At 38.7% G+C, this 13,910-nt stretch overlaps 1 protein-coding gene across 3 annotated transcripts in view; it reads right to left on the bottom strand.

Moving 5' to 3' along the window:
• The window catches only part of LOC136875934 (BRCA1-associated RING domain protein 1), a 200,257-nt gene that overhangs the window by 145,725 nt on the left and 40,622 nt on the right, over positions 1 to 13,910 (bottom strand). For all 3 annotated transcript variants that reach the window (XM_068225354.1, XM_067149556.2, XM_067149562.2), the window contains exon 4: positions 12,472 to 12,552. In XM_068225354.1, coding sequence (XP_068081455.1) covers positions 12,472 to 12,552 — 81 coding nt within the window. The remainder of the gene's footprint in view (positions 1 to 12,471; positions 12,553 to 13,910) is intronic.

The following is a 13,910-nucleotide window of genomic DNA, read 5'->3' as shown; positions in this document are numbered from 1 at the left end:
GCAATGAGAAGAGGAAAAAAAGGAATATGAAGAAAATGAACGAGGTTAAGTTAAGGAAGAATCCATTGAAGGAGGCATACGAAGAAAAAACGTCCAAGTTCCTGTCAGAAGATAAAGAGTTGAGGAGGGTTGGTATGCAGATAAATAAACTTCCTTGAACGAGAGAGAGGCGGGAATACGGAATATGAAGGGGGGGATTAATCCTGGTCTTGCGAGTTGGAACATGTAAGGAAAAGATGGATGCAGGTTCGGGAGAACGAAATAAACCGTTAACAGCGTTATATAGGAATTACAAACGTGATTTACAATGAGGATTCATCTTCAGGTGGCCATGACTATATCATTACATATATGAGAAGCTCTGTATTAGTACTTGTATAATTCTGTTTTTTCTGAATTGATATAGATTTGATGCTGTTGTTATGAAACTTAAAAGTCATCTTTGTAATATACACTTACTGGTGTCCTAAATTTTATAGTAGTTTTTTTTTTGTGGAAAATATGAAAATTATGGTGCTGTGAAGGATTAGTGACAGTTGCTATGGTTATTATAAACAAGTCTTTTATATTCTTTGAAGATTGAAGTTTCCTTATACGGTGAATATTTTAAAATTATGATATTTTATACACTTTATATGTATTTTATCTATATCATGAAGAACTTGGCATATTACCTATTTGTTATTGTTCTGTATATTATCTAAAATTAACTTTATGTGGAATACATAACCTCTCCTGGCATTGAAAAGGACAGTGAAATGGACAAAGATTGGAAGAAGAAAAATACGTTTAGATGTGCTACCTGGAATGTACAAGGTATCTCACACAAAGATGACCAGCTGGACGACATTCTCGCAAAAGAAGACATTTTAATTGCGGCAATTTCAGAAACAAAAAGAAAGCTTCAGGGATCAAAAGGGACAGTAAATTATTTACAGTTTTACAGTGGGGTTGACAGAGATACTAGAGCACAGGCGGGTGTACTGCTCATGGTACACAAAAGATTAAGATCAACAATTGATAACTACACTTTTTGGAATGAAAGGATTATCCAATGAAGACTAAAACTATTCAGGGGTTATCTTACAGTTATAGGGATATACGCTCCAGTGGAGGGCAATTCAAACGAAAGTGATGATTTCTATAATGACCTGCAAAAGATAGTCAATAAAATTAACAAACAAGATATGCTACTATTACTGGGAGACTTCATTGCCAGAGTTGGTAATGAGAAAATTCAGAATCACATCGGAATCCACGGAGAAACAACCTGTAATAACAATGGAACGAAATTAATAGATTTCACTGTCTTCAATCAGTTAAAGATTATGAACACAATGTTCCCACACAAGGACACCCACAAGTATAAGTGGTCTGCACGAAATCAGAAAAATTAAGTTTCATACACACCAGAAACTCATTGTAAATCATCATCATCATCATCTTCCTTCCAAGTATTGGGCCATGTGACCCGTTACAGTCTTGCATTTTACTTTTTGCAAGACTTGAAAGCAATCAAATGTCCTTCTGACGGGTTGCTAGCCTGAAGGAAGTAAGACCATTGGTGGGGCTGCCACCTCTCAGCTAATGGACTAGCTGAAATCGCAGCATTTCCTCCATAATGGATGTAATGGTTATACCGCCGTGACTCTGTCAACAGGGCTGGGAACAGGTTTTTTCATCTCGGGAAGGTGAGGTTGGCCTTTGGGCAGGAGAGGTTATGTCATAATCATCATCAACATCCTTCCAAATTAGAAGATAAAACAGAGTATCACCACAAGAGAGCAATAGCAAAAAGGGAAGTGCAGAAAAAGCACAAAAAGAGTTGGGAAAACTTTGTTTCACAACTGGAGACTGATATAACAAGACCACAACCACAGACCTATAAAATACTCAAGAAACTAAATAATGATGTAAAAGAAGACATACGCATTAATGCAATACCTCTAACGGAGTGGCTCATTTATTTTTGGAACCTTTGGAGAGGTTCAAATATTGAGCCATTTCTTCTGCCAACATCTCTTAACAAGTCTTCGGAAACCATTACACTCGAAGAACTGGAGCTAATACTCAAAAAACTTAGAAATGGAGAAGATTCAATAAATGCAGAATTATTCAAGTATTCCAGTGACATCTTCAAGCAAAGATTTCTCAAATTCATCAATTTAATTTGGAATGGCAACAGACCACCAGAGAATTGGCAAAAAGCTATAGTTATTCCTCTTCATAAGAAGGGCAGTATGAAAGATTGTGGAAATTACAGGAGGGATAAGTATACTCAACTCAGGTTACAAAATTTACTCAAATATTGTCAGAGAAAAATTATTCAGGTATTATGAAAATGTGATTGGAAATGAACAACATGGATTTCGAAAGGGACGCTCATGTGCTGATGCTTACTTTACCTTGAAAATCTTAGTCGAAAAACGCAGGGAATTTAACTTGGAAACTCACATAGCATTTGTTGATTTTAAGAAAGCCTTTGACCTAGTTAATAGGAACAGACTTCTTAATATCTTAGCAAAAGATAATGTCCCACAACAGTTAATAGATAACATATACAACATGTACAGTGACAACCTTATTGCAATAAAGTTAGGTAATCATCAGACTGAATGGAAACCGATCAGCAGAGGTGTGAGAAAAAGTTGTGGACTTTCTCCTTTGTTGTTCATAATCTATATGAACAACATAATACAGGAATGGAGGCATGAAAGGCATGGATCAATCCCAGTCAGCAGATATCTCACACATCTAGACGCCATACTCTTTGCTGATGATGTTGCATTGGTAGCATCATCAGAAGATGATCTTCAGTGGTCAGTATTTAATCTCCAGAAAGTCTCTTCAAAATTCGACATGATCATTTCACCACAAAAGAGCAAAATAATGGCCTTTAAGGGGAAGGACCCTATCCCAAGTAAAATCTGTTTAGATAATAAAATTTTGGAAAGAGTCAACGAATTGAATTATCTGGGATACAATTTATCTTACCAAGGGGAAATTGATATCTCTGCAAAAATAACCAAATTTACCAGAACAACAGGAATCATAAATCATATCATGAAGCCATCTCTTGTCCAAAAACACACTTGCTTACGTCTTTATAACACTTTAGCCAGACCAACGCTTTGCTACGGCAGTGAGGCATGGACAATAAGAACTCAAGACATTTCCAGAATTACAGCACGTGAAATGACATTCATGCGCAGAACAGCAGGCTATACGAAATGGGATCGTATAAGAAATGAAGATGTGCTTAAGGGACTGAATGTGAAATCAGTAATCAATTACATCTATGATTACCAAGAAAACTGGAAACGTCATGTTCAAAGGATGGAATCTGGAAGACTACCAAAGGAGATCCTACGCTATCAACCAAGAGGACAGAGATCTATAGGACGTCCAATGAAGCGATGGAAAGAAAATGCAAGACCGTAACAGGCCACATGGCCCAGTACTTGGAAGGATGTTGATGATGATTATGACATAACCTCTCCTGCCCAAAGGCCAACCTCACCTTCCCGAGATGAAAAAACCTGTTCCCAGCCCTGTTGACAGAGTCACGGCGGTATAACCATTACATCCATTATGGAGGAAATGCTGCGATTTCAGCTAGTCCATTAGCTGAGAGGTGGCAGCCCCACCAATGGTCTTACTTCCTTCAGGCTAGCAACCCGTCGGAAGGACATTTGATTGCTTTCAAGTCTTGCAAAAAGTAAAATGCAAGACTGTAACGGGTCACATGGCCCAATACTTGGAAGGAAGATGATGATGATGATGATTTACAATGAGTTTCTGGTGTGTATGAAACTTAATTTTTCAGTGAGTTTAGGCTATATTCTGTAGGGATTTTCAGATAATGTCTTAGTACATTACCAAGGAATGATTTCTTTTAACAAATTACGAAATCCATGCGAGCGAAGCTGCAGGTAACTGCTAGTAACAAATATATTTATTGGGAGTCTTCATAATTTCATTCCTTTCTGTAGAATACCTTGAAACATGAGCAGAAACTCATGGCGCCAGTTGTGGGTTTTTTTTGCTTTACGTCGCACCGACACAGATATGTCTTATGGCGACGGTGGGATAGGAAAGGCCTAGGAACTGGAAGGAAGCGGCCATGGCCTTAATTAAGGTACAGCCCCAGCATTTGCCTGGTGTGGAAATGGGAAACCACGGAAAACCATCTTCAGGGCTGCCGACAGTGGGGCTTGAACCCACTATCTCCCGATTACGGCGCCAGTTGTCTGGGAGGATGAAGTAACAGACAAAGAAGTGGATGAAGTTTAGGTGACCTTGGCAGAGCTGTATTTTGGGATGAAGAGAAACCCATTGAAACAATGACAAGAGAGCAGCGGTTACTATTTCAGAGGCCTGGTGTGAGGCTAGAGTTAGCTTGATTTAAGATGACTGGTGTAAATATCGGATGTTGAAAATTTGAACAAGATGAAAGAGATGCGTGTGCCTAGCTCAATAAGAAATTAGTGTCAGCTAAATATTTCGAAGTGATTGGTTGAAGAGAAAATTGAGGCCCCGTCCGAGTATAATGAAAGAAGGACCAAATAATAAAATATACAAGGAAGCAGAGAAGAGCGTCATTCGTGTGCGGTCAATCATCTGGAGTCTTTCATGAGAAGTCGTTTGTCACTCGTGAGTTGTCTATTAATTGAAATTGGACTTTGAGTCCTATAGGAAATTTGAATGTAGCAAGAAATGGAACTACTGCGTGCAAAATGTCTTAGAGAGAGAGAGAGAGAGAGAGAGAGAGAGAGAGAGGGGTCTAGGTGTCTGGGAACAACGGAACTGATAAAATTCTAAAGTTAAGATAGAGAGAGAAGAAAATTTGGTTTAAACAGCAAAGCCCGCATTGTGTAGCACAGAACGGTAACAAACAGATAGTTAAAGCAGGTAGACATGAACTTCAAGGTAAGGAACGTAGCTGGACTTATGTTACGTAAGCAGTAGCTGTGGGAGGAAGACAAGCGTAAACTTGTTAGTAGGTCAAGAGTGACAGTACGCCAATGTTTATGTCACGCAGATTGTGAATACCAGTGGTAGATCTCAAAGTTGATGAAATTTGTGTTGTACCAGTGTTGAGGCGCAAGACGGAAGACGTCGATTTAAAGCTGGACTGCTGAAATGGAGGAACTTCATCTTCTGGTTTGCTGATCCCACAGTGACAATGTCCAGTCACTAAATCATAGGGTAGCCTGGCTGATGTGGAGCAGTGAATCAACCAAGATGAGTACCAGCTATGAATTAATTTATAAGATGTAAAACGTTATCTAATTGCCAATGGTATAGGTTAATTGTGATAAAATAATTTGAATGGGATAATATTTTCTGGGGCGATGACCTAATTTAATTTTCTTTGAATGTGGGGTAGATTTTTCAGAGTAACTTGTAAATATTGTACAGTAAATGATGACTTGTGATGAACTCATAGCATTTTTCTTTTACTCCAAGCTGAGTGGGTGGGTGTGATTTGTAATTATTTTTTCCTGTTATATTTTAATCTTCGATTGTATTGAGATGCTTTGTACATCTCAGAATAAATGACAAGTTTAAGGGAAGTAAGATTCATTAAATCATTAATGTGAATGTCAGTTACATAAATGGACTTGAAAGACAAAAAACATGTGATCAAATTTTCCTTTGCAGGTGCATGCCTGTATGAGTGTGCATGAATGTTCGTCGGGCTTTGATCCACATCTTTGACGGTGTCATCGCCTTACTTTCCAGGTGTAAATATAATTTATTTGTGATGTCAACATGATCACATTGTCAGATTTCTAGAAGGAATAATTGTTTGTTAACCAGCAGAAGTGCAAGTTCAAGTTAGTGGATTAATCAGAGTACATTTGGAATTCAGACATCTTTGGAAAATTATTATTATTACTAATTGGAAATGTCATAAGACAAATCAGTAACTTTCATGATCAATGTGTCAATATGAGTAATTTGTGGTTAAATTTTCAGTCTTCAACCTTAATTAACAAAATGCCAATTATTTGATTAAATTTAAATAATCGAATATACATGAGAACGATCTTTAAGAAGCTTCCACCGATTTGAAGAGAGTAGGGGACGATAGTCAGCATCATCTATTAAATGTCGACTTAGATAAGCTTACGATGTCGTGATTTATGGGAAGTGTGTTCCTTAGTAGAGGCCAGCATTATTAGATTTATTTATGTGACTTACCTTAGGTAGAAGTGTGCAGCATGTGTTATGAACCCAAGAGACCAGTGTATCATGTTTCTTTGGGTATTGGGAAATCAGATGATTTAGCTGCGTTAGGAGTGTGGATCTCCATTTTGTTATTCCGTCAATGTTGGCGAGGATAATTTATTTTGTGTCTACCAAGGAGAGTTTTGTGAAGCATCAGATTGTGTATTATTGTACACATTATTAGGTATTGTTTCTTTCAAGATTTAGTACTGCAAGTTATGTTTGAATCGTTCCTTTCGGTGTGGAATCAGGAGTGATTTATATTTGTGTCGTGTGATTATTTCCAGGAATCCAACGTTGAATTAATGATTGATTTAAGGTCCACTGTGTTATTTATTTGTGTCATGTGTCTTATTTTAGGATGTCCACGTTATATAGGGGTCGAGTTGTTTCATGTTTGATGATTCTTGTGTAATGTGCGTTAATTTCACTGAGTGTTATTTGATTTCCTTCTATTGGATTTGAGTGTATGTTGCATACCTATTTCTGAGTGGAAAATATGACATGTGAATGTTCTTTGATCTGTTTGTATATTTTATTTCATGTGATTTGTAGTGTGTGGTTTCAATCCACATTTTTGTTCATCCTTCTTTGTTACTTTGGTGAGAGTTGTGTACAGTAGAATACACCTCCCCACTCAGGCACTTGTGTATAGTTAAGAGTAGGAATTTTCCCGAAGCAATCAGATAACTTGTCAGGCTAGAATCCACATAGCGATGTAAAACTGCGCAGGAACAAGATATGTACTCATTCTTAACCCTTATGCTTTGAAGGTACCAATCTATAGTTACCTACGGTTTCTGCGAAAACTGTCATGGTAGCAGTCCATCGTTACTGGGCTTTATTGTTATTATTTCGTTATTTACATGCCAGATAGCAGCATTTTGCACAGAACAAGAAGAGCACAGTTTTAACTATGTTATACTCTGCAGGAACTGCCAACTATTTATAGATATTCTTAGAGTTTGAAACATGTGTTCACTGTCTTGTTACGTCGTGGTTGGCGGCAAACATGCAGCATTTCTCTCTGTTTTTTTTTATGATGCTGATTATACAGTGAAATCAAGCAGCATCATAGGTTTACTTGGTAGTTCATTATTTAAATATTTTTTTTAGGTAATTAGGAGCATATTGTTAGTGAAGTGTTAGATATAGGCAAATACAGTTCAGTTACATTAGGCCTAGTTATTTACCGCGTGCAACAATGCGAAGAGTTCATTTAGCTAATATCACAGAATATCTTGATAATTGTTCACCGAGCTCGATAGCTGCAGTCGCTTAAGTGCGGCCAGTATCCAGTATTCGGGAGATAGTAGGTTCAAACCCCACTGTCGGCAGCCCTGAAGATGGTTTTCCATGGTTTCCCATTTTCACACCAGGCAAATGCTGGGGCTGTACATTAATTAAGGCCACGGCCGCTTCCTTCCCACTCCTAGCCCTTCCCTGTCCCATCGTCACCGTAAGACCTATCTGTGTCGGTGCGACGTAAAGCAACTAGCAAAAATAATTGTTCAATTGATGATGTTTCTTGGTCCGAATCGAAGTGTAGATGACGATGATAATAATCCAGCACTTCCAGTAAGAAAAGTGTATTTTATGCAAAAATAGTTGACATTTTTCAGCGGTACATCACCTTACACAATTTAATCTATCCTAGGATATAATGCATGTAGAATCTTGATATTTACCATGCTAGTAAACAATAATATAACCTTTCTACTAACATCAATCATATATTTGTGCAGTGAACACAATTTCCCTGAATTACTTGAAAACTTTCAAAATCTGAAACTCATAACTTTGTTTCCACATTTTTTCTTTTTTTTAATTAAACCCTTTGGTTTAGAGACATGACTAACTTGCAGTGATAAGTGATATACACTGATCTGCCAGAACATTATGACTACCTACCATCGATATAAACATACAAACCCATCCAGGCGATAGCAGCGTCACCTGACAAGGAATGACTGCTAGTCAAGACACACGTACGGTGCATGTAGTATCAGTGAGCATGCTGTCCATGTATAGAATGGGGGAAAGCGTGCTATCTACCCGAGCTTGACTGAGGGCAGATTGTGATGGCCTGGAGACTCTGCACAAGCATTTCGAAAACTGCACGACTTGTTGGGTGTTCGAGGAGTGCTGTGGTGAGTGTCTTCAACAAGTGCTGAAACCAAGGTGAAATCACATCCAAACGTCGAGGGGTTGGGCAGCCACCCCTCATTACAGATGTCGGACGTTGTAGGCTGGGCAGACTGATAAAACAGGACAGGTGGCAAACTGTGGCGGAACTAACATCAGACTTTAATGCTGGGCAGAGTACTAGTGTGTCTGAACACACAGTGCACCAAACACTCCGAAGGACGAACCTCCGCAGCCAACGACCCATGCATGTGCCAATGTTAACACAACGACATCGGCAACTACGACTGAAATGGGCACATAACCATCCTCGCTGGACATTGGCGCAGAGACAGAGCATTGTATGGTCTGACAAATCCTGATACCTTCTTCATCATGCCAATGAGAGAGTGCGAATCAGTCATCTTCCAGGAGAACAGCTCCTTGACACCTGTACTGCGGGACAGAGACAAGCTGGTGGAGGCTCAATTATGTTCTAGGGGACATTCATGCGGGCATCCATGGGTCCAATGGAGCTCGTGCAAGGCACCATGGCAGCCGAGAAGTATTGTACACTGGTTGCAGACCACGTACACTTCTTCATGATGATCATGTTTCCTAACAAGATAATGTGCCATGTCACAAGGCCAGAAGTGTGATGGAGTGATTTGAAGAACACAGTGGCGAGTTTTAATTGATGTGCTAGCCCCCCAACTCGCCAGATCTTAATCCAACTGCACACATCTGGGATGCAATTGCACGTAGCGCCAGAGATTGCCCCCCACCCCAGAATTTAAGGGAATTAGGTGACTTGTGTGTGCAGATGTGGTGCCAACTCCCTCCAGCAACCTACCAAGGCCTCACTGCTTCCATGCCAAGAGGCACCACCTCAGTAATTAGTGCCAAAGGTGGACATAACAGCCATTAGGTAGGTGGTCATAATGTTCTGGCTGATCAGTGTATACTCTATAAGTTTACAAACTTTCATGTTGATATCTTTACTGGTGTGCCTTCCATTTAATTTTAAAAGAAATGTGTGCATAGTGGGGTAAATATAGCTCACAGTTTTTACACATCCAACAGCTGAGAACTTGAAAGCGAAAGGGTTAAAGTTGAATAAATAAAGTGAGCCAAGAGTGTAGTGTAATGGCACAATCCCAGTTAAAAAGGCGATTAATATTAAATGCGTGTGTCGGTGCATAATTGCTATTCTTTTACTTGACCTCACGACGTAGTCTATTCAGAAACTTGGGAAATAATACTTTTATTCATGTCATTTGCTGAAGTGTTTGATCTTTTTAACATTTTGTTTATTTTTGTGTAATAAATATTTCTTCAATCAAACCTCGTGGTCTGCCTACTATCATTTATAGCTACAATAGTCTTCCTTGTCTTGTCCATGGAAATGTAAATACAGTAGAAGTCCGCTACAGCGAGTACGGTATATAACGAGAACTCCGATATAGCGACGATTATTTTTCGTCCCTTCAAAATTCCTATATTAAACTATGTATCGTCCTTCAGTTACAGCGAGAGCCCTATCACTGATGCGTCCGTAATTACGAGCGATTAAGTGCGCGCGATTTTTCCCGTTACCCATATTTATGCATCCCAGCGTTGATATTACATGCGGTTGATTACCTTCGGCATCGTTTCCTCGCTATGTGCACTGCGAGTTCTCTCGTCGACATTCGTAGGTGATGTCGGAGTCGATTAGTAATACCCGTCGACTGCTGTTCGTAAAGAAAATTTAAAATGAAAGAGAAACATATATTCGTAATAAATGCGTAAATAAACGGCTGTTAACTCGTTAAAAATTAAGGCGGACTAAACGACCGCTCTTAATTTTGAGGCTAGATACTGCAATTAAGAATGGGATACACCTCGAGATATGGCAGAGTGCTTAATTTTTATTTCGGAGGTTAGTTTATATTTTCTCGCGTGTGGTTAAAGGTGTGGTTTTCATCATACGTATAGTATGGTTAAGTCAGGATAGGTGACGCAGTTTGAATAAGAAAACTGAAACGTTTGCAACAAAATGCGATCAACCTTCTTCGGTACCGTACGGTATAGTTTTCTCACTTTGTGCGTTTGCGAGCTCACTCGTCGATATTCAAAGGCGATGTTGGAGTTGATTAGTAATACCCATCGAGTGCTGTTCTCTACAGAAAATTCGAAATGAAAGAGGATAACATGTTTCGTAATAAATGCATAAATAACGTGGCCGATAGCAGTTGTTAACTCGTTAAAAATACTGAATTAAACGATATCTTAATTTTAATGTTACCGGCATATACGGAAATTAAGTAAGAATGTGATACACATCAAGATATGGCAGAGTACATCACTGATTTCGGAGGATATTTCACATCTTCTCGTGTCTAGTTAAATTTCTGAAAGGCTATTTAAATGTACATTTTTCGCGAGGAGGTTATCATTTTTCTACATGCGTTTGAAATATGTTTTCATGATACATATACGGTTAGATTAGGTGACGCCGTTTGAAGAACTACTGAAGTGTTTGACACAGAAATCTCTGGACTGATACCATATTTCTCCGTATCCAAGACTTTTCTTTTTCTTAAAATCTCATGCGAAAACTCAAGGGTTGCCTTGCATTCGTGGCCTAACAGTAAGTTAAAGGATACCATTGGCAACTACCGCGGTAACCACGCTACTTCTTTTCACAAGCACACAAAACTCGTTGACAATAAACGAACGCCTCTTTACTATAGCCTGCATCGCTAGCCGCGACAACCCGTTGTACAGTGGCTGTGTGTAACGTCACTGGATCTCAGGAAATAGTGAAGAGAGTATGGCGTTCTATTAGCCTCTACAAAAATGTTTCTCAAATCTGCAAAATGACATCAAAACATGCGAGCCTTCGAATTCTTAGAAAGTCCATGGCTACCCAGTGGCAGAGTTATAACGCGTCTATTGTACTTGACGCTTAGTACAATTAAGTCTTATAGACAGCTGGAATATTTTCGTGATGGATAGTCGTATTGTAAAGATACGTGGAAAAGGTATTGCCGGCAAATTTTCAACGGGTTCTAGTTGATGTTATGATGCCAATTTTAAGTTAATGGTTATTAAACACTCGGAAATGTAGAATAATTGTGCAGCCGCAAGAAAATACGGCATAGGCCTAACTAAAGCCAATATTTGGCGTTAGCGTGAAGACTTTTAAAGTGCTAAAAAATGCGTAGCCTACTGTACAAAAAATGCATTCAGTGGTCCGCAACAAGGACGCTTTAAAGAAGTCGAAGATGAAATAGTGAGGTATATGCACAAAAAACGCAAGGGCGGAATGGCTTTCAACGTCCGCGATTAGGCTTATACATCGCTAGCCGATGAATTTGGCCGAACCCGGCAAGCGAGACATGCGTGTAGCGGTAGCCGGTTATATCTGACGCTGAGTAAAAGTAACAGTTTTATAGTCAGCAAGAATAATTTCCTGATGGATCGTCGTAATGTAGGGACGCATGAAATAGGTAAAGCTGGCAAATTTTCAACGGGTTATCTTCAGTATTATGATGCCAATTTTACGTTAATGGTTCTTAAACCCGAGGAAATAAAGAATAATTGTGCAGTCGCAAAAAAAAAAAATATATATATATATATATACGGCATGACGAAAGTCAATGTTCGGTGTCTAAAAATGTGAAGTCCTACTGTACAACAAAGGCATTCATATGACTTTACAAAATACTCTTTGAGCCTGATTTAAATTTTTTGAAGGAAAAAGAGGGGTTCATCTTGGATTCGGGGAAATACGGTACTATATTTTTTTCAGAATATCATTAAACATACACTTTCATGTAGTATCAAATTTCGAAAAATAACAAACAAGTAAGCCGTAGTGTGGATATCATCTGCGGAAGCGCAAGTTTTGAACAACATGATTGCCGTTTCATACCGATTTTTATATGCATGGGGGGTTTTCCGACTTTTGTATAAAATCGAATATAACGACAATCCGCTATAGCGAGTAAATTTTTGGACGTTATGAATTCTCGTTATAACGGACTTCTACTGTATACTGTAGTGTTTTGCACAAGTTCTGCAGGCAATGTCTCTCTAGAGTCCAATTCTTAAGGAAGAATTACTTACCAAAGGTGTCCATCCAGCATTGTCTTTCGTACAAGGACTTGCACCTGCTTCTAGTAACTCCTCGATTCTTTTTATATCACCCTGAAAAAACAAATAGGCTGGGAGTAAGCAACTGAAGTAGATGTAACAATATACAACAAAAATGAAAAGTAGTTCACATGGCCTTCTTGTGTATGGTCATGTACCTTTTTACAAAGTAGGCCTGCACTAACATTGGGATGAATCTTACAGATTTGGCATGAACAAAAAAATTGTGTGTTTTCTGTAAATATATTTCTTACAGCAATGCTAAATTAGAAGCTAAAAATATTAGGAGATATGTGTTGAAGATAATCACTTTCACATTAATCTCATGCCTTATCTGATATTGATTTAAAGTTCCTTTTATTGTTAGAGTAGCTGATGTACCCGTGCTTTGCTACAGAATTCTACATTGTATACAGAATTCTAGGTTAGGTAGTGTACACATTGTGAGCAAGATTGTATTAAATTGCAAAGCTCTTAACGTTACCCTAGAAACACGACGGGAAGTCACCAAATATCTTTTCTCATATGAAGACTGAGTTAGGGAATTTTCACTGTTATGGTTGACCCAATTGCATACCATCAGTCACAATCAGGTTGGGATGTTTTCATTATAATGCCTTTTTACATCCTCAGAAAGACTGTCTTAGTGGTTTTCCCAACTGAAAAGAACATACATTTCAATGTCAGTAGGAATGGCGCGATTAAAAGCAATGCTTTCATATTATGAAATACTCTTTCAAATGAAACACCACACATTTTCTCACTATTAACGAACAGGACTACGCTGCCAATCTAACAGTCCAAAGTTCCAGAGCTGGAATGACCAAGCCGCAGACAGCCGTGATCCGTGAACACTCTTCGTCTTTCTTCGGCGGGGTAGGGTTGGTCGAACAGGGAGAGTCCTAGAGCAAAAACTATGCCCTTTTACTAACCTGTTTCCAAGGAGTACCCGATGAGTCGGAAAATATCAATTCACTACACTGGCGGCGGAAAAACCTATCTGACTTGAAGGCAAAGTTTTCCTTCAAGCCAGGGGAGAAACCCCCTCTTCACTGCTAATTTGGAATAAATTGAATGTAGAATTTAATAAAAGTGAAGAAAGAGAAGCTTTTCTTAAGAAACAGTTCTTTTCAGGGTTGAATTTTGAGTTATTTAGTGAATATTGTGATGCTATAATTTGGAATAGGCCTAAATTGTTATTCTAGACAGGCCATACTACTACTACTACTACTACTACCACCACCACCAAGTGAGGCTCTGCCTTAAGTATGCACACTGCTCAATCTAAACAGCACGTCAGAGTAGGGATCGAATAGCTGAAATATTATGATGAACCTGTGTGTTACGTACCAGCTGTATCAGAAAGTGAATGAACCAGAGGAAAGGCATGCTAAAGAAGAAAGTTTTCTAAC

Source organism: Anabrus simplex, chromosome 1, assembly GCF_040414725.1.
Source record: "Anabrus simplex isolate iqAnaSimp1 chromosome 1, ASM4041472v1, whole genome shotgun sequence".
NCBI classification, from domain to species: Eukaryota; Metazoa; Arthropoda; class Insecta; order Orthoptera; family Tettigoniidae; genus Anabrus; species Anabrus simplex.
The sequence above is the reverse complement of the archived record's forward strand: the minus strand, read 5'-3'. Positions and strand labels throughout refer to the sequence as shown.